The sequence below is a fragment of the Carettochelys insculpta genome, chromosome 16 (genome assembly GCF_033958435.1).
Source record: "Carettochelys insculpta isolate YL-2023 chromosome 16, ASM3395843v1, whole genome shotgun sequence".
Taxonomy (NCBI): Eukaryota; Metazoa; Chordata; order Testudines; family Carettochelyidae; genus Carettochelys; species Carettochelys insculpta.
The window spans coordinates 23,101,862-23,123,820 of NC_134152.1; the positions used below are offsets into that span (position 1 = coordinate 23,101,862).

Here is a 21,959-nt window from a genome sequence, read left to right on the forward strand (position 1 = left end):
CGTTAGTCTGTAAAGGTGCCACAGGACTTCATGTTGTTCTCAAAGCTACAGACTAAGCACGGCTACCTCTCCAATACTTGCCTTGGAATAGTAACGGACAGCCACTTCCCCATGGAAGCCAAGTAATAGATAAGGTATTTAAAGGGAGCTGGTGCTGGAAAAGATACAGGGAAGCAGTTTTTTCATCTGTAGGGAACTGTAGCCTGTGGGGGAGAGAAGCAATGTAATAGCCTGGAAAGTGAAGATTAGCTCATCCCCTGCATACACCCACACATCCATTTAAGCAAAGCTGGTGTAGGTCAGCAATACCCTGAAATCCCTGCAGAGAAGGGGAAGTGAATCTATGTACAATAAACCCTTGAAATGTGCAATTTTGAGTTGTGCCTAACTCACATTAAGTTAAGCCCAACTCAAAGTCCAGCTCCTCCCTGGCCCTGGCTCAACCACCCTGGCCCCATGTGGCCCTGGCTAACCCTTACCTCCCCGCAACCTCACCACCCGCCCACAGCTCTGGTTCACACACTCGGGGGCGGGGGGTGTCAGGGTTACGGGGGGGTTCCTTGCTTCACCAAGCCCTTGGGGAAGCAAAGCCACAGGTGCTCCTGGCCCTGGAGAAGCAGCAGGTGCTCCTGGCCCCAGTTCAACCCTCACCCAAGGCTTAACCCTCTGGCTCCCTGTTCCATAGCCCCAGGCCCACCACCACTCCCCAACCCCAGGACTTACCTTACAGCAGGAGCACCTGGAGCTCCTTTTGCTTCCCTGCAGAATGTGTATTCTGCTGGGGAAGAAAGCCACCCTGGCTTACATGAAATTTGGATTATGCCGGGGTTCATGGGAAAGTAACTATTGCATAGATCAAGGGTCTACTGTATAAATGAAGATGGTATCTGCACTGACTTTAAAAACTTTTTTCGCATGTGTGTTAGCTTCACTCATTTGGACAAGAGTAGCAGCAGACCCAGTCCTTTTAGCTGCATGGCTTTATTTGCCTTTTAGAAAAATATTCATAAGTTAGAATTTGTTTAAATAGGTATTTATTTCAAAACAATTGCTTACAGTGTGTGTCCGCAAACTGAATACTGTCTTGAAGGACAAGTCAAAAATAACTGGAGATTGATTGTACAGAAGGCAGACAAGTATAGCAGCAGCACCTTAATCCTTACAACGGAAGTTTTTACCATCAGGTGCGAACAGTTGGATTTGTCTAGACAACCCAAGGAGACTTTTCCCCTTCAAAACAAACATTGATTTTAACAGTCAATGCTTCAAAGAGTTGAGCTGCATCCCTATTCTTAAAATTATTAGATCTTCAGGTGCTGGTTATCTAGCTTCCATTTCTCCTTGGCTTCTCAACCTTTACTATGTCCTGCCTTTCTTCCTCCGATTTGATGCAGCGTTCATCCATAGTGTGTTTTCATTTGTGGAAATTGGTCATGCAATCTTTATTTTATTGGGAAGGAAGAAGAATGAGCAAAGAGAGGTTCATCTATATCTTTGCCACCATTCTTCCATGTTATATTCTGGTTCTCAAAGTGGGGTTTTGAAGGTGTTTTTTAAACAGCTGATACAAGCTTGACCTAAAATGATAGGCCCCATCTGAACTCTTCCTGTCTCATTTAAAACTGGAGGAGGCTTTGACTAAAAAACCCTTTCCTCCATGTCAAAAGCTACCAGAACCATTAGCTAGCTAAATTGTAACAGTCCATCTTATCACATGACAAAAAAAAGCACTTTTAGGCCTACTAATAAGAAACAGTAGATCAGAGACGAAGTACATAGTTCACAGTATCTTGCCTTGGAACACAGTGCCCTAAACATTGAACCATCCCAAAAGTTTAATCTTTACACCAAATTCATTTTTAATACAAAAGGTATTTATGCTAAGGGAGAAAGTTTAGTGCACATGAAAGCTTCGTACTGGCTTAAATTAAGCCTTGTACAGGCTGCTATGCCAGTTCCCCCTTATTACTGCCAGGGCATATCTGTTTAGATTGACGGCTAATTTCAGTCTGAAGCAGATGTTTCCCTACAGGTGATACTGTGGTGCAGAAAAATCTCTACAAGCCTAAAATTGAACAAAACCTTGCTCCTTTGTGAAGTAAGGAAAAACACTACTCCTAATTTCCAACAGGAGAAAAAAAAAGTGTAATACAATTTCTTCTTAGGTCTCTAGTTTCTGTAGCACGCTGAGCATAGTGAGCTACATTGTCATTTGCTGCTGTGGAGAGGACAAACCTACTATGCAAAAATTAAGCCAAATGTTCTACTTAACTGTCAACTACCCTTGCATAATAACCTTTCCTGTGTGGTAGGGGGTAACTGCATGCCCAGAGAATGCAGTTGACTAAGAACGACCATATCTTACAAGTTTACAGATAAACACATTCAAATTGCAGTACATATGTGACAGCAAGATACAAAAACACCAGCAGGACCCTTCTTAGTCCAGAAAGGAAACATTAACAGAATTTCAGTGGGAGGTCGTCAGCATAGTTAATACAGATAAGTGTTAGGGCTGAGAAGAGAAACGCTTATATTTTGTTCTATGTTCATCTATTTCTTGCTTTGTTTTCTTGATACAACTAAAAATTTCCTTAAAGAGAGCTTTATATTCAGGTAGAGTATTTCCTGGTGAGCCATTTAGTTCAACATTTCCATGCTCTTGATCAGTAGCTGAATGGTCAGACTGGACGTTTCCCATATTAGGGTCTTTTGAATACTGTTTTGATGTTTGTACAGCCTTATGTTTTAAAGACTCTTCATCCATTTGACACTTCTTCAGAAGTTCCTCATACTTAACCTTCAGAGCATTGTACTGAGCATCCACTTCATTAAGCAAGGAGATGCCTCGCTGCTTCACAGCTTCAGCTCTTCTAATACAGGTTTCTTCGTGGCCCTTTAGGAGGTCTCCACCTGCAGCACTACTTAGTAAGGTCTCACTGCTACTTCTTTTTAGGGACCTTTTATCAAGCTGGGGGATAGTCATGAATGCATCCTCTGAAGGGCTTTGATTAATTTCCTTTTCTAAGGACTCCTTAAATGAAATAAAAAATGATTCTGGGACCAGATTCTCCATGCTGTTGACAAATGCATTTTCAGACTGAAACATCTGCCTCATTTCAGCCACTTCTAATTCAAGCTCTTCTGCCCGAGCCCGGTATAGGTCTTTATCAGCCAGCTTCTGTTCCAGGTCACAGTTCTCCTTCACCATAAGGTGATACTCCTCTTCCATTGTTACTCTCTTCTCCTTTTCCACAGAAAGTTGGGCTTGTAATACAGTTAATGCTTTTTTTAAATTCTCATTTTCTTCTTCTATGGGACTCAGTTGATTATCCATTGAAGTAATTTTTTCTGCAAAAATGTGATCATAAACAAAATACCTGCAGAAACAAAACGTGTTAGAGCTTAGATTTCCTACAATTTTTCAGCTGCCTCTTCTGGATAACAGGTACTGAATTTAAATTCCCTGCTGAAAACTGGTTTCCAAACAGGACCAGGTTAGTGGTTTAAGTTATTTCTTTGTACAAAGTTACAATGCCTCAATAATCAGACAGTGCTTTCCTATAGGTTGGTACTAAATGCAGTACAGTACCCAGTGATACTTCCCAATTCAGGTGTCATCACAGCTACTTAATTGCAATGTCAAATTGTATACGTAAAACCTACTATACAAGCAGGCCTATAATTGGAATTAGAGATTCATCCAGAATATTTCTTTGAGGACACAGTTTGCTACAGAACCTTCCTAGTATTGGGAAAAGATGAATTATGATAATCCAACAGGCTGTTTTTCCTGTTTTAATTTTACAATTTTCATAATGAAATGGATCTGCAATCTAATACCTTGTAGTTTCAAAGTCTCAGGATATCCACTACACACTATAGAAGTTAATATTAAAGCTTAATATAACATGCTTTGTGTTTTAGACTGAACATCAAATTTAACAAGTTATCATTTTTAAACACCTAGGAAGTAAAAATATTTAGTTCTGGATAGTAGATTCTGTAAATGCACATAACTGAAGAGACTAACTGTTCTCCAAGGCGCTCACAGTATGCTGCTTTATATCTGCTCGACTCTTTAAGTTGTCCACAGGGCTTTTTTCTCCAGCGGAATGCAGCAGAACTATATTCCAACACCTTTTCCCCCTTGCTGCTGCGATTTTGGAAGCTGAGTGGGCAGGGCAGTCCTGAACCACATGTGGCTCTTAAAGGAGCCATTAGCAGCTCCTGCTGCACGCTCTTCCAGCTCCCTGCCCTGCCTGCCAGTGGTGGAAGACTAGCACTCTAATTGGTTTAACTGCTGGCAGGAGGGATCTGGCTGTTAAGCCAATTACATTGAGTGCTAGTTTTTCAGCCCAGCAAGGCCCTGGGAGCTACCCCTGCTGTGCAGCTGGAAGAGCTTGTCTGAGAAGGAACAGCAGCACATGGAGTTCTTAAGCTGGTAAGTGAATCCTGGGTTGGAGGGGTTGGTTTGGGCATGGGGGCATGTTGTAAATGCTGTTGTATTAACATGAAAACGACTGAAGGGGAATTCTTCAGTATTTTGGCACAAAGGGTGAGTGAAGGTTGACTGAATCCAGCCTGAGCTGTGCTTTTATTGCTTCTGCTGATTTGCACTTTGAATTTCATTTCACTATTCTATGTTACAGGCTGTTTGCTGGAAGGAAAAAGGTTGTACCATACTTGTCCTTCCATGCAAATCAATTACACAGTATAGGTAAAAAACACAAGTGTGGAGCCATCCTTCTGCTGACCTTAAACCAAATCCCAAAGACAAGATCAGGTTCCTTCTTAGCATATTGACAGTTGTTGTTATGGTTCAGCAGGATTGTGATATTTTGCATAAAAAGCAACAGCATATGTGGTAGCAGGCTAAATATTGGTACCATGGTTCTTAGCATGTTGGAAAGCCTACAAGCTATTATTAATATGTAATTTTGTGTACTGATTTCATTAAATAACAGCTCTTAGAAGAATCCCCAAGCAATTAGTTCCACGGATTCATTGTGCATTGTGAGAGGAAATACTACCTTTTGCTTGTTTTCATGCTGCTGCCTATTAATTTCATTGGGAGACACTTAATTCTAGTGCTATGTGAGGCAGTAAATAATGTTAATAATTTTCTCCATTATTTTCACACCACTCCTGATTTTATAGGACTGTATCATATCCCTGCCAAGGAGTGTCTTTTTCAGGCTGCAAAGTCCCAATATTTTTAATCTCTTCTCAAGTGGAAATTGTTCCATATACTTAACCATTTGTTGCCCTTTTCCATACCTTTTTCCAATTATAATATGCAGGCAACCAGAACTCTGGCCTATTGTATGGTGTGATCCACTTGGCTAGTGGAGTGTCTTTGGAGAAGGCATTTTAAATGTGTGAAGGTGTCTTGCAAATCTCTCTTCAGAGCATATTCTGTGACATATGAAGGCCTGGCTATGTTCAGCAGATGTCTTGGGGTGGTTACTGGGTCTCTGAAGGGAAGTGTGTTGATTCATGGGTTTTTTCTATCTAGTTGTCTGTGGGATCTCGCTGTTGAAGCTATTGGGTGGTGTATAGGAAGTTAATGCTGGCATAGAAGTGTTCTAAAGAGTATGATGGCTGGCTGGTAGTGTTCCTATTAGCCTGGGTGAGGTTTGGGGTATGTGGGAGGGGGATGGGGATGGCCAAGGGGTTAACCCTGGGTGCAGATGGGGCCATGTGGGAATGTTTGAGGTGGGGGTGCACAACCACCACCCTTTTTTCTAGGGGGGAAAAAAGGTACCTGTTATCCATATGAGTAGCCTAGGTTAACTCACTGAAGTCTAGAAGTTAAGATGTCAAGGCTAAATTTTAGTTTTTATCCCATGTCATGCTTAATATTGCACCGTCTGACAGACAATAGAATAACTGAGCTTAACCAATCAAGTTAAGATTCAGTTGCTCCTCTTAATCCTCAACTCTGGTTTAAAAATCATCTCCTTCAAATGTCAAGTTCCTGTGTGATGTTTGCTTTATTAATGTTGTATTATTATTTGTTCCAAAAATTAGTCTTATTCCACATCTGTTAAAGACAAGTATTCTGCCTGGGGAATAAAGGGATCAGAAGGAAATCCCAGAGGGTAGTATTCTAGGGAAGTAATCAAAAAAGTAGCAGAGGGAGTAGGGAAGGCTACAAAGTGTTTACGTTAGCATCCTCTGTATATGTTTGTTATGACACAGGCTAAAAAGAACAGGCTTGTGAAGACTGCTTTTGTCTCCTCAGCTCATTTGTCAGGAGGAGCAATGACATTTTCTAGAAATTCATGTCCGATTTCTATGCACTGCTGCAAATAAATGGATGAAAGAGTCAAATCTGTTTGCACAATAAAATGACATGTGACTTAGTGTCTTACTTGCGAAGATCATACAACTCCTTCAAACATGAAAAGCTGCGCGCTGATCGTGGCTGCTCAGATCTCTCATGGTTCATGTGGCCTCGTCCAGATTTCTTCAGTTCCTCTACCTGTCTCTGAAGGTCATCTATATGGATTTGCAGACTTTCAATGGTCTCTGTCAGGCTGAAGTTTATGGACATATAAAGCCATTAAAGCCAGTAATGTTAAGTCAAGGGCATGACCAGTAGTATGAGCTAAGCCATTATCCATTCAATCTTAGTGTTTCTTGCTCAGGAACTGTTCCACAATTACCAGTAGCTAACAAAACCACATTTAACCCAAAAGTCTACTGATTAGACACCTGGATATCTAGGCTCCCAAAAATTCACAAACTAATGCATTCAGACTAGTATTTCATTCCACTTCCTCAGTGTGGAAAAAAAAAGTTGCTTCACAAAACTAATTACCTCAGCATCTTTTGTTGTGACACTCTACTATCCGCAACTAGTTTTTGATTAGCATCTTCCAGTTCTCTTGCTGTAACATCCAGCTGTTCATAGACCTTTGCATGCTGGTCATTCATCTGCCGTAAGAGCTCCACTTGCTTTGTAAGGTACTGTTTTAAAAGGAAAAAGGAGAAAAAAAAAAAAAACCAAACAACTTTACACTACTAAATTTTTAATTCTTAATTTTCAGTTTCCCTTAAACGTCAAGAATAATACAATGTACATTAGTTTTGAGTGCAGCACAGTGGAAAGACATTGTCTCCTTATCAGTTCTGGAGTGTTTTCCACAAACTGGAGCCCTCTAACACTTCAGAGTCTTAGAGTAGAGTAAATAGTGAGATATTCTGTAATGCAGTTTCCTTAAATGAGAATAAGGAGAATTTAAATTACCACTTCCAGTTTGTAATTATGCCCTGTACCAGCTGGAACACAAGGGATCTGCTTTGCATTATTAGAGCTAGTCAAATCAGAATAAATATCTTAGTGTATGAAGCAGCTCTAAAAGTAAGGAAACTGATTTTAGTTTACTCTTAAAACTGTAAACTGATATCTGGGTTACTGTTTATCAGGAAGTATAAACTTTATCCACAAGGAGGTATTCTAGCTTCTTTAATCCCAATCAAAGGTCTCCTGCATTTTTAATTTTGTATGAAATGTTCCCAGCGTAATCCTCTTTATTCAAGAAACTTAATAGGTTATTTATTCTGTAGCGATGAAACTGCTTTTAGAAAGCTTACAATAAAGATTTCCAATGTAACCATAGTAAACCACCTTTAAGTCCCTTGGTATTAGGCTTTCCCAGACTTGAACATGTCTGTATGGATTTTATTATACACCACTACTTCAAAGTTCCAGGTACCCTAGATACAACCATGAACTCTAGTCAGTTCTGGACCAAAAGTACCACAGAATTTTAAACACACGAAAGAGACCTTGAGAGGTCGTCTAGTCCGGTCCCTGGCCCTCATGGCATGACTAAGTAGTATCTAGAACAGTGGTTCCATACCTTTTCATTTGTGCAGACCCTCAATCACCTCTCCCAAACCATTTGTGGATCCCCAAAGCTAATTCTAGCCCTATGTACACTTAATTAAATGAAAAAGAAAACCACAACATAATTGCTATCTGAAAAATCTATTATTGGAAGCTATTTAAAAATAGATTGTAACTTTGCAGTGTATTTAAAAAACTTATTTTCTATGCTCATCTCTCCCCCCCCCCCCCATACTTCACCCTGCAATACCCTCATGAACCCCCCAGTAGTCTGTGCATCCAAGGTTGGGAACCACTGATCTAGACCATCCCCGACAGGTGTTTGACTGACTGCTCTTAAAAATGTCCAGGAATAGAGATTCCACACCCACCCTAGGCAATTTATTCCAGTGCTTATCTACACAACAGGTTAGATAAACTAATGGCCAACTAAACTGCCCTTGCTGCAATTCAAGCCCATTGCTTTTTGTCCTATCCTCAGGAGTTGAACAAGAACAATTTTTTCCTGCTCTTTGTATCAGCCTTTCACATACTTGAAACATTATCTCCAGACTAAACAAACCTAATCTTTTCTATTTTCCTCTGTGGTCTAGAAAACATAAGCTTTTAATCATTTTTGTTGCTGTTCTCTGGACTTTCCTGAAATGTGGCACCTAGAAACAGATGCAATACTCCAACTAAGGCTTAATCAGTGTGGTGTTTGTCTTGCTTACATCATTCTGGCTAATTATGTGGTTCCTGATTTGGGGCCTGTGAAAAACAGTAGAGAAAAAATGATCATAGACAATAGAATTGGCTTTGATGGGGGATGGCAAATGGTTTGTGGAGGGGTGAATAGGGGCCTGCACTATTGAAAAGGTTGGGAACCCCTTGGTTAAATGTGTCAGAATGAGGTTTGCTTTTTTTTGGCAACAGTACTTAATTGACTCATTCAGGTAGTGATCTATTATGACCTGCAGCCTCCTTTCTGCAGTGCTCCATCCTAAGCAATCATTTCCCATTTTGTAGGTGTTGCACCAATTGCTCCTTCCTTTTTATTTGCCCTTACTGAACTTCATTTTATTTACTTCAGACCATTTCTCCAGTTTGGCCAGATAATTTTGAATTTTAATCCTATCCTCCAAAGCACTCACAATTCCTCCCATCTTGGTATCATCCACAAACTTTAAGCGTATGCTCTGTCATTACTTAAGTCACTGATGTTCCCTGTGGGACCCCACTTGATGTGCCCTTCCAGTTTGGCTATGTCTAAATTTCAGAGAATTGGTTGGCAAAATTGTGTATCCCCTGACAACAGTTTTGTTGGAAGAGGCTTTCCCGACATTTGAAAAACCCCATCTGCCAATACATCCCTTCTTCCTTGTAGAACTGGGATATCGTCAGAAGGCTCCCGTCATGGCAGACCTCTGTTGGGAGCCTGCAATCTAGACAGTGTTTGACTGGGAATCACTAGTAACTATTCTCTGGGAATTTCCAACCAGTTCACCTTAAAGTAGTTCCATCTAGGTTGTAGTTGCCTAATTTGTTTGAGGAGGTTATGCAAGACAGTATAAAAGCCTTATTAGAGTCAAGCTATATCCCATCTACCACTTTCTCCCATCCCCAAGGCTTGTTACTGTGTCAAAAGTATTAGTTGGGTGTGACATGATTTGTTCTTTTCAAGTTCATATTATCACCTTTTCTAGGTGCTTGCACAGTTGATTGCTTAGTTATTGGCGCCATTATCTTTAGAATAATTTCTAAATTCATATTTTTGAACTAGTTTGTCCTAAAGATGACCATTGTTTCTTGAAGTATTGGATTCTAAAATTAATCACACAGTTGAATACATAATTAGTAGGCCACTTACAAGAATAATCAAAGATTTGGTATACTTCATTTTACCCCATTAAAAAGGTTGATGGGTTTATGTCTTGGGTAATTTAAGAAACGATTACAAGTTAATCTAGGACTGTGGACTGCTAAATACAAAATACTAGAAGATCAGTCAGATAGCTGTTGATTGGCTCCTTTTGCAACTAAGAAGCACATGACACAGGATTCACACAAGAATAGCCTGTGGATTAACCACCAGAATCTGTGTGACCCACTTCAGATTAATTTCTCCTGTCTGCTACTCTCAAAGCAAATTAAAATTGTGCATGTTTTCTTCAGTGAAGTGACAATGTATAAATCATGAAATTTAGAGTTCTGAATTGAGGTGCTTTAATGCATAAACAAAGAACCCTCTGAATGGTAGCTTATGCTAACACACTACTTTATTGGGAATGGAACAAGAGCAAGACATGGAGGGAGAGAGTAATCTGCTCCAAGAAACCACTTCATTTCACCCTTGCATGCCTGATGTCTGGGCTACCTTGAAAATATCATGATGGAGATAAAAACAGACTCCCAAAATGTGAACAAAGTTTGGACTGGCTTTTCCAATATTTCAGAAGCTCATACCGCCAGCTGCATAAATTGCAAAGGGAATAGAGAAACTTAATATGTAGCAGCGACCAAGTGATAAGAGTGCCAACCAGGCTTGCACTCCACCAGATCGTCAGGAAAAAGGAAAGTTGCAACTCCAAACACTGGCACGTACACAAGATGCCAAGATTTATCGATAGTTTGGGTTTAGTTCTTCTGGCATTGATTTTAATCTGTTATTGCAACATTTATTACATCCATCACATGTCAGTGTAAAGGTCAGACAGACAATAATCATTAAGTGTTTAAAACTTTAGTTTTAACCTTTATAATAAGGATTATGAACAATCCTACAGGCTTCAGTTCCCTTAACCTTTCCTATGCCATGAAGACAAGGAAACCATCTTCAAATTAAACATACACAAAGTTCTGTTATATGCAAAACTGGATGACCAATAAAGATTAAGTTGTTTAAAACTCTCAGCTCTACACTAATTAGGCAGACACAAGAAGTCTCTTTAGATAGCTATTCCCAAACATGTGGGGGACAGATTATTTCTGGTGATTAGTTTAGCAAGATTATAGCATTTTCTTGCCATCTCTTCATAAAAGTGAGTAAATCACAAAGTAATGGATATAAGAACCACCATACTGGGTCAAAACAAAAATAGCAGAAATGTAGCACTTTAAGAACTAACAATGATTTATTCGGTGATGAGCTTTCATGGGACAGACCCACTTCATCAGACCAGCGGTCCACCTAGCCTAGAATCTCATCTCTGGTGGTGGCCCATGACGTATAATTCAAAGGAAATGAATGCAGCAAGGCAATTTAAAGTGGTTTCCCCCCTGCCCTTCACCCCACTGCCAAATTAGCTAGTCCCAGCTTTTGGCAACTACAGGTTTAGGGTCCACCTGGAGCACAGAACTGCAACCCTGAGCATCATAGTGAATAGCCATTGACACACCTAGCCTCCATAAAAACCATTTAATGTTTTTTTAAACTCAGTCATTGCCACAGGATGTGTTCTGTGAAGTACTATTGTTTGTTTTTAAACCTGATGCTTAATAGGTTAACACCCCCCACCCTTGCGTTCTAGGGTTCTCAAGATGAGGGGCAGAATGTATTCAGGAGGTGGTCTGAGAAGCTTTTGTTGGGGGGGGGGGGGGGGGGGAAAAACACAAAAAAACAAAACAATATTACACACGTTTTACCTACAGCAATGAGTAACAAGCAAAATTGATTCCTCTAGTCATATTCAATAGCACCGTGCATGTTGACAGATATCAAGCTTGTGATTTATTATGAATGTTTATTTGTAAATATGGGCCACAATTGCTGTTTTGCTTTTGTTCTTATTACAATGTATCTGACTCATTTTTGCAATAACAAAAAACCTCACATGAAAAACAAAAGCAAAAAAATTGTTCAAGTGAAGGACCATTGCCTACACATACCAACATATGTACTTGTGGGGTTGCTGATAAGAATTAAATGTTTGAGAAGCACACCCCTCATTCTTGTGCTATGTGAAGAGGTAAATGCCACAACACTCCTATTCACTTTCTCCATTCATGATCATACTCCCCATTAGTCATTTCTTTTCTAAAGCAAATCTTTCCAGTCTTGTTACTCTCTCCACATATGGAAGCTGCTCCATATCCCTTATCATATTCACTGCCCTTATCTGCATCCTCATATACATCTGTGTAGGAAACTTAACAGTTTGGGTAGCCGTTTTAAGAGTTTACATACTTCAGATCCTAAAGATCAATCTTGTGTGTGTGAACCATTTAGACATAGGGGATTTGGGAAACATTTCAAGGTCTCTGCACGAATAAATGAAGATAGGTTGGGTTGTTTTGTGCTTGGTGGCTTTAGATCCAGTATTTTGATTTACTGATGTTCCTGAGGCATATAAAGGGAGTTATGTCAGTCTTCTGCAATATAAAAAGTTATCCTTAGACAACACTTTTTTTTGTCTACAGCACCACCTGTTAGCTGGGTTTTTGTGTAAGTTTAAGAAAATTCACAACGTGGGAAACCTGCAAACATCCTAGAATTTCAAACACCATGTTATCACTGACAACCTTCATTTGCTTCCACGCATAACCTAATACAAATGTTGGACTAAAGTCATAATGACCAGTTACTGAAGTGATCTTCCAGTACAACGTTCTCTATATAGGCAGATACATACACTTTACTTACATGATTACTACTTTTAGACTATTTGCATTATGTAAATTCTTAAGTGCCAGTCACAGTTCATTTTGCAATTCATTCCACTAACTGAAAAATTTAAAGTGTCTATCATTGGAGGACTGAAATGCTGACTAAACTAAACAGAATGTGTTATTTGCAGTTGACTAATGCTTGCTGATGAGACTAAAATATTACCATTTGCTAAGCTTTCAGGATTTGTTTGGTATTTTGTGAAGACATTTGTGGAAATACTATTTCAAATGCAGGATTTTCAGAAGCCTAAAGGGTTTGTGTTTTGTTTTTGTTTGTTTTTTTTTTTTGGGGGGGGGGGGGATTTAACAAAGGTAATCCATCCATATTGTGTATTTAAAGAAACTTTTGGTTTAAACATTATCAATTCCTGAAACAGCTAGTTTACACACACACACACACACACACACACACACACACTTATATAGTTACAGAAGTTAAATTTAGTCAAGATACAAATGTGCCTTTAAGGAGAGGAAACGGTCTTTCTGCATATTACCAGACTTTAGAAGTTCTAGAATCAAACTAAAATTAACTGCAAGAAGCATTTGGGGGAGGGAGGTGTCTCCTTGGACAATGAAGTATTGAAGGACTCGTAATAACACATGAAAACAAAGCTCTGTAATACTAAAGGATTTCAATATTCACACACGAAAATTATCAAATACTGCAATAGAATTCTTCCATCCTCAACCATTTACCTCTATCTCTTGTAGTTGCTCTTGATTGGTTGTGTACATTTGCTGCAAAGATTCTTCCAATTCTGTATTACGATCCAGTAACGTCTTTCCAAGCTCAGCAGCAAGATGCAAATCTAAAGAAATAAATAATCTACCAATAAGTTGTAAGACCTAATTTGTGCAGTCATTATTTCAATTAAATTCTCAAGAGTTAGAGTAGTTATAATTGTGTCCAAGTATAAATTACTTTGCTCCAACTTCTTTGGGATATAGGCTAATTCTCTATTTTCCCCCTCATTCACTCTGCACTCAAGACTCCTCTACACCATAGTTTTAATGTTACTTCACCTGTCTCTTTGCCTGCTGTTGTTCCCCATCTACATCTGCCTACTCACTATGTCCTACATGCAGAGGAGGATGAATGGGAATGAGGTTCCCAACAAAGAGCCTTATAAACACGAGGCCCAGTAATGTGCCACCAAGTAAATCACCATCTTACTGTAATTTCCTCAATTAGCTGAATGCTAACCCCATGCTTATAGGTTAGTCAGTGTTCTGAAAGAAGAGGAAAAAGGCCAGTTAAGTACTGGTTAGGCTATGCCTGGAGGGGAAAAAAAGAAAAAAAAGAGTTATGGTGACATTTCACCTCCAACCATTTTTAAAAAAAAAAAAAAATAAAGCAGCTGAGTCCATGCAGCACCATTAGACAATCACAAGAATATATTCAAACAAACACCTTTTCTAATGAAACTGGAAGTTAGGTAATATGTACTGTGTGTCTCTAGGTTTATAAACAGTACCAGGCAATGAGTGGTTTCCTCAGAAAGGATTCTAAATGCTCTTTGTTCTTTTAAAGAGATTTGAAACTCAGTTTAATTATCAGCAACTTCCAGAATTCCTGTGTATATAGCTATTTAAAAAAAAAAATGGATTCCACATATACAGGGACTACATCTAAGATTGAATGCCCTCCTTTAACTATATTTTGGATCAATATATTCCAAGCATATGAAGGCAGCATATACAATAAATAGCAGATGATTAGTCCTTTTGGTGCACGCATCTCATACTTCATTGTGTGAAAATGGAGATCAGTAATGTAGGTTATTGCTTGGGTAGCAACTCCCTTAAAACAAGGTATATGTCACATAAAAGTGCAAAATCCAACAGTAACATTGCAACGTTCCTTATACAAAGTTCATAAATCTCTACTTCCTTCACATTACTTGGACCATGACCAGATTGTATTTCCAGTTTGCAGGGATACAAACAAACAGTCTTGTTAATTTTTAACTATACGAAACTATCACAAATGGAAAACTGCCAGAATACAAGGAAGGACAAGCCACGGAGAATTTAGAGTTCTTTCCGCCAAGATTTAAAAGTTTGTATAATATATGAATATTACAGATAACAATAGGTATGCTGGAATAGGAGCTCCAATATTTCTTGAAGTTGAAGTTCAAATGCCCTTGTTTTTATTTTCATTTTTATTGACAGCATCTCTCTATCCAGATGCCGTAATAGAGTAGTTTCCTGCTAAACATCGATTCAGGCTGCCTTCGCTTAGCTTATTCAAATTACCACTACATACTGATTCAGAATACAGAGAACTTCAAGTTTCTGTACAGATCTGTTGATCTTCCAACAGGGTGTTCTGAGCAGTATTAAAGAGCTTTAGCAGACCAAACAACCCATGAATTATATATTCTTTACTTGTAACCAAGTTGTTCTCAAAAAGGTCTTATTTTCTAACTTTGCTATTCTCAAAGAAATAAAAAAGTCTTGCATTCTCATTCTTTAAACAAAGGCCACTGATCCATGAAAGAGAAGAGCAAGAATTTAACTCCCCCACCCCAATGACTTAACAGCAGTAAGTCAGAGGACATATCCACAGTACGGGGGTTGGGGGATGTATTACATACACACAAACTTCTAAACATAAGCATGTTAAATAAATGCTAATTCATCCAAGTTTTCCCCCCCTTCCATTGACAAGTGTCAGACTCCACTGTATCAATCATTAAGCCCATATCTTACAAACTGGTGTAAACCAATGCCAAAGAACAGGACATCCATACATTGCACTTTAATTCTGATACCCCAAATGCTACATAAATTGTATACATGAGCATACTAGAGTAGCATACAGTTTAACTGAATAGTGCAGAAACAAACAATTAATTGAGGCACATAAGAAAAACAGAAGTAAAGTTGTTCTCAGGTGATACACTGAAAATGTCAGTGGTGAAAGGTGGTTATGTCACTCTATAGTGACATGAATGCAGTCTTCTTACATCACAGTCATGTCATTTTTAGGATTAGAGCTAATTTCCTCAACCTAAAAGGCTCCTTTCCTTATCCAGCAAGCAGACATCCCTTGCACTACACCCAAACATTATATAAAAACAAAACTAACTCAATATTGTTATAGATACAAAGTCCTAGAATGCACAAGATACATGTGCCATGTAATGGGTATATCCACTTTACTTTCTATAAACTAGTCGTAATGAAGGGAGAACTTTTGTCTCTAACTTTTGAGGAGTTGAAAGAAAGATTTTGGTCATGACTCAGTGTCAAGTGAAAACCTAGGTACACCTTAAATTTTCTGGGTTGTCCATAAAAAAAAAAGTCTCCAGAGGCAAAGGAAGTTTAAACTGGGAGGAGTCAGAAATAGCCCCTTGCATTAGTCTACATTTCTTTCTTTGGGGGTAATTACTACAATCTAACTTCAGTTAGTTCATAATCCTCCATATAAAACATTAAAATATCATCCTATTTTGCAAATTCAAAAACCATAAAACATACTGGCCTCAGGTAACAAGCAGTCATATAATCATTAAAGCTGTTCAACTATTTATATCAACTTTTCCTGTTACTTCAAATGATGCAAAAAAAGTGTTACAACTTTTACTTTATTACATAAGGCTCCATGCTTTAAATGAGCCACAGAATAAGATTGTTAAATATATATATATATCTCTTAGAATTACTCAAAACACCCCAAGTTAACATTTCAGTCTCAAATTCTCAATATTTCCAGCACTTCAAACATATACAGTGATATGCAATTATTCCTGTTTGTACGGAGCGTTTAAGTATCTGCTGCAGACTTAAACATACTGGCTGTGTCTACACTATCCCAAAACTTCGAAATGGCCATGCAAATATGAAATACATATTCAGCACCTCATTAGAATGCCGGCGGCCGTGGCACTTTGAAATTGCTGCAGCTCGCCGCTGTGCAGCTTGTCCGTACAGGGGTCCTTTTCTATTCAACAGATAGGAATAAGGGGGATTTCAAAGTTCCTGGGGTCCTTTTGAAAGGACCCCTGTCTGGACGAGCTGCGGCAATTTCGAAGTGCTGCGGCCACCAGCATTCTAATGAGGTGCTGAATAGGTATTTCAGCACTTCATTAGTAAACTTAGAAATGGCCATTTGCATGGCCATTTTGAAGTTTTGGGATAGTGTAGACATAGCCACTGTGTTAGTTTGACAGGATGAAGCATTGGTATGTTCTTGCAGGAAATAGTCAAAATTATTTAAGAATCTGTTGGCCTTCTTCTGATATACAGGAAAACAGGTGGAAAATCCCAAGAAAATACGTATATACAACCATTCCAAAACCCCATTGTTTAAAAACAGGCAGAGAAGTGAAAAATTTTGATCTGTACTAATACTCAGTACATTGTACTTTTAAGCATTGCAGAAAGAGCCTACTTTCAAGTGAAACAATTTCTGCTAATGCTGAGCACCCACAAACCCAGTAAAATCAAAAGGGAGCTACTGGTGTACATCTTTGAGGAAAAATAATCAGTCCACTAATGTTTGTGTTAAAGAGCATTAGATTTTTAATTTACTCAACTGATCCTGCAGACTGAGTAACTATACTTACGTCCAGTGGAGGCTTAGCCAAGTAAGTTCATTAAGTGTGTGCAAGGTGTTTCTGAATTAATCAGCTATAGGACTTCGATGGCCAGATGATTAAAGAAACAAAGCACTGTAAATTCTGTCTTTAAAAAGAGTTCGGTATGCTTTGCACTCTATTTCTTAGCTGTGATCTTAAGAACTGTAAACTTACGCCAATGTGTTAATGAAGTCCAAAGAGTTGCATGGGGAAGGTCACTTTATCTATGAGGCTAGTGTTATTGTGAGACACAGTCATCAGTTCTTAAATAATGCAAATTAAAATTACCCACTTTATGGCTTACTCCTCTAGGTAAAATATTATAAGATTGTTAGCTTGTGCTCTGCCCCACTCCCTCATCATGTTTAATTATACTTGGAATTTCCATACTTCGATGAGACTTAGAAGGTGTTCCTGCTATTGCATTAAACAGTTCTCACTTAATTATAGTAACAGAGAGAACCACATTAGCATATATACTGTCAAAACAAAAAAGCAGTCATGTAGCACTTTAAGAGACTAACAAAATAATTTGTTAGGTGATGAGCTTTTGTGGGACAGACCCACTTCTTCAGATCTACAGCCCTACCAGAACAGGCTCAATATATAAAGCAAAAGGTCCAAAAATTGTTATCAAGGTTGACAAATCAGAAAAATTGTTGTTAGCAGATCAGATGCACAGTTGAGTACAAAACCATGCTGACACTTGCTGTAACTGGGCAATGGGGGAGGGTCAAGATTTTCTCCTCCCTTGAATGTTTTAATATGCTATGTAAGAGTATTCAGAAAACTTTGTATGGCAAAGTGGTGTTTTCAGCAGAAGACACTACTGAGCGACCCTGGTAAAGGTTTACCATCAGATGCTTGCTTTCAAGCAAGCTTTAGAATGGTCATTGGGGAAGGTACATTATACCCTTCATTCTAGATTTTAAACTACTCAATCCTTCGACAACATTTTTGAACACCATTATGATCGCTTTCCTTATGTGAGAGAAGTATTTTCAGAAGGTTAATACACCACAAAAAATATCATTCTATGAAAGCAGAGAATTGCTCCTCCCAGGCTTGAATATTTCAAACATGAATATTCACTTCAAGCACAACATCTTCACTAAAAGTCTGATAGCATATAAAACTAAGTTTTGAAAAGGGAGATATTTCAGGAGTTTATTTTTCATAACAAAGTTTTGGTCTGAACTTTGACCTGCACTGAACTTGGCATTTTCAGAACCAAATAGTTAAAAATTAACTACTGAACTTCGAAAGGAGTTAAGAGTTTTCAGTTGATTTTCAGAAATCTTCAAAACATCCCATTCTTTTTCTACAGTGCCATCTAATATTACTCCCAGAGCTCTGTTGATGTTAATGCATAGATATCTCTACATATCTTTCTATAAAGACCATCTGTGTATAACAGCCACCATTTAGCTTCAATTATACTTAGCTGAAGTCAGTATTTGCCAGATTTTAAGGTGATGAGGGAAGCACTTTCAAAACTTCCTAAAAGTAATGCAGACAAGAGAGCATTTTGAAAAAGCACTATGGGCAAAAATACTCTATTTTTAAACAGGAATTTTATCTTCTGCTTTGTGGTTTTACCTTTTTGGCTTTGTTTTTTTTTTTTTTGGTGTGGTGGGGGAAGAGTGTGCCAAGGGTTATAGTCACCTAGACTTACAGCATTTTCTAAGAGAATCTGCATAAGTCAATTTGATATACAAGAATCCCACAACCATCAATAAAATGCATTAACTCAAAGTGGAGCATATAAGCACAACACAAAATAAGAAGACAGATAAAACAAATATCATAAAAAGAAATCTTGAGGTTATTCTACTTATTTACTTCAGATCAGACGACACCAAAAGGAACACCATTATAGGCAAAAGCCAATGACAGTACACTTCAGGAGGCAGGTAGGTGATTCACACAGCCAAAATTTGTCTTGAAATTGTGGCAGCTTTACAATTGTTTGGAAAATAGTCTAAAGTCACTAGAGAATAATTTTAGATGGTTCACCAGTTTTTCCAGGCAACAAGCTATTCAGGGTTATGTGATCCCGTTAAATTATAATCTATGAAAACTCTTGTACAGCTATTCAAGTTAGCAAAATCAATCAAGACAAAAATTCTAGACTTCTGACCTTAGAGAGATGGAATTTTTATTGTTAACTCCTTGACTTTAGTATGAAAACAGCAATTTTCCTCTCTTCTCTATGTATTGTGATAGATCAGCGCTAGTCCTGTGCTTGATAACATATAAAACAAAACAAAAGAATGGAGCCTATCCAAATGAGTTTAAAGAAGGAATAGCTTTACACATATAAAGTTTTGAATTACATCTAGTTCCACAAGATCTTCTTTTCTCAATTGTCCAGTTCTGGCCTGACCACTCAAGTTTTGTTTTGTTTTTTTAATTAAGTGTAAATAATTTTAAACAGAGGTAGCCATGTTAGTCTGTACTCCATCAAGACAAAGCAGCAGAAATGCAGCACTCTAAAGGCTAACAAAATGATTGATTCAGTGATGAGCGTTCCTGGGACAGACCCACTTCTTCAGATATGATGAAGTGGGTCTGTCCCAAGAAAGCTCATCACCGAATAAATCATTTTGTTAGCCTTTAAAATTTTTAACATTGTTAAACCTCAAACTGTCCTACATCCACTCCAATTAATGCCCACAGGGAGTTCTGAAAAGTGGTAATACCATATATTGAGATCAATATTGTGCCTCCAATTAGCTCTATAAAACATTCGTGGAGAGCTACTAATGAAAAAGCACCAAAAAGCTACATAATTATTGAGATTATCAAATGTATATGGGAGTTAGTCAATTCAATTTCACAGTAAGATGTAAACAGGAGGGCTGTGTCTACACTTGCATTCCTCTTTCGAAAGAGGAATGTAAATGAGGGAAACTGAATATGCAAATGAGGTGCAGATTTACATATCTAGCACCTCAGTTGCATATTCTTTCAAAGAGCTGCTTTCAGAAGGAGAATAGCACCATAGACATGGCTCTTTCAAAAGTAAACTCCATCTTCGAAAGAGCCCTTCTTCCCATTTTATAGGTATATTACTATGCCATTTTCGTCAAAAGTAGCATATTTTGGGCCATGTATTATGCCAATGAGGCACAGATGCAGATTCCCCACACCTTATTAGCATAATATCACGTTATTTGGAGTCCGGAAGACCATTCTTCTGGACTCCAAAACGCCATGTAGAAGCACGGCCCCAGGGGAGCTTCCGGAATGAAGTCCTTCTTCCAGAGGCCCCTTCTTCCCAAAAAATTGTTGGGAAGAAGGGGCCTCTGGAAGAAGGACTTCCTTCCAGAAGCTCTCCCTGGGGCCACGCTTCTACACGGCATTTTGGAGTCCAGAAGAACGGTCTTCCGGACTCCAAATAACGTGATGTTATGCTAATGAGGTGTGGGGAATTTGCATCTGTGCCTCATTAGCATATTTTGGGCCATGTGTAGAAACAGCCAAGATGGGGTTTACATTTGAAAGAGCTGCAGCTACATTGCTTTTCTCCTTTCAAAGGAAAAATATGGAAATGAGGCGCCAGATATGTAAATCTGCACCTCATTTTCATTTCTCTTTCTAAAGAGGAATGCAAGTGTAGACACAGCCAGGGCATGTAAAGAGGCTCTGAGCGCAGTAACTGACCACCAATCAACAGTAAAGATGACACAGCGTAATCAATCGCAAGCCTTTCAATTACAGGTAAGCAGAAGGCGGTTACAGCGTGTGGAAACTCTTTAACTATTAGTTACAGCTGCTCTATTTTCAGCAAGCGCTGCAGTTGCCGCGCGCCCTTTACCGAACTGCCCCATGTAGGAGGCACTCCGTCCCACAGAGCGGCACACACCGTCCAGCCCCTCAGACGCGAGCGAGGCGAGCCAGGCAGTTCCGCAGCAGTCCGGCCGGTCCAGAAGCCGCGACTGCGAAGGTGGCGCGACCCCATGGCGCCTCCCCCTAGCCCCACCGGCCGCCTGAGGAGGTGCAGGGCGGCTGGCCCGTGCTTTGTAGAGGCAATGGTCAGAGAGCCCTCTGCCGCCTCCCGTGCGCCGCAGCCCAGCGCGGGCTCCGCTTCCCTCCTCACACCCCCGCAGGGCGGAGGGCGGCTGTGCCCGTGTCCTTCCACGCCCTCCTCTTCCCGCGGCTCGGCCGCCTCAGCCAACATCCCCCGACCCGCTTTTTGTCCCAGCCACGTTTCCCTTCCACCCTCCTCTCAACCCGTCCATGCATCAGCCCCCTCGGGACGTACCTGCCGCCCCCCCCCGCATCCCCTGGGGCCACCACCGGAGAAGGAGCCGTTCTCCCCGCGACCCGAGGAGCGAGCCCGCCTCAGACCCGCATCCTGCAGGCGGAGCCGGAGTGCTCACCTTGCTGCAGGTCCTGCTGATCGTACCAGGGCTCATCGTCGCGGATCTCGAACTCCTCCACCAGGCTGTCGGCCAGCATCGCGGCCCCGCTGCCGCCGCCGCGGCTGCACGGATTAGGCAACGGCGACGCAGCCCCCGAAGGCTCCTCGCTCTCACAGCCCAGCACGGCGCAGGACGAGCAAGGGACCGCTCGGCTCCTTTAATGCCGTGGCCGGATTTTGCCGAGCGCTTCCGGATTTTGCCGAATCCCCCCCGCCTCCAGGCCGAGCCGGGCTCTGCAGCCGGCAGCAACGTGGCATCGGCAACCGCCCTCTCACTATTCTTCAAAACAGGCACTCTGACCTCCCGGCCGGATAACCAATCGCACGCTGTCGTTCAGAGATCGACCGGAACGCTGCCCAATCACGCAGATAACGCCTCCGCTCAGACAATGGAGTGGGGGAGAAGGCGGGTTTAGGCAAATTAAGTTCTGCCCCTCGA

At 40.0% G+C, this 21,959-nt stretch overlaps 1 protein-coding gene across 1 annotated transcript; it reads right to left on the reverse strand.

Annotated features, from left to right (window-relative positions):
* Positions 1-1,026: 1,026 nt before the first annotated feature.
* Positions 1,027-21,706, reverse strand: CDR2 (cerebellar degeneration related protein 2). The gene is made up of 5 exons (XM_075010692.1): positions 21,480-21,706; positions 13,205-13,317; positions 6,827-6,975; positions 6,378-6,542; positions 1,027-3,380 (listed from the first exon to the last, which is right to left on the reverse strand). Exons 1-5 carry the CDS (start codon positions 21,556-21,558, stop codon positions 2,510-2,512), a joined length of 1,377 nt encoding a protein of 458 aa, XP_074866793.1. The 5' UTR covers positions 21,559-21,706; the 3' UTR covers positions 1,027-2,509.
* Between the last annotated feature and the right edge of the window lie 253 nt (positions 21,707-21,959).

Excerpts from the sequence above, each read along its gene's own strand:
- CDR2 (XM_075010692.1), bottom strand. The coding sequence starts at position 21,558 with ATGCTGGCCGACAGCCTGGTGGAGGAGTTCGAGATCCGCGACGATGAG. Across the intron at positions 13,318-21,479 it reads TCAGCAGGACCTGCAGCAAG|ATTTGCATCTTGCTGCTGAG; the intron begins GTGAGCACTCCG and ends TTATTTCTTTAG. Across the intron at positions 3,381-6,377 it reads GAGTTGTATGATCTTCGCAA|GTATTTTGTTTATGATCACA; the intron begins GTAAGACACTAA and ends TTGTTTCTGCAG.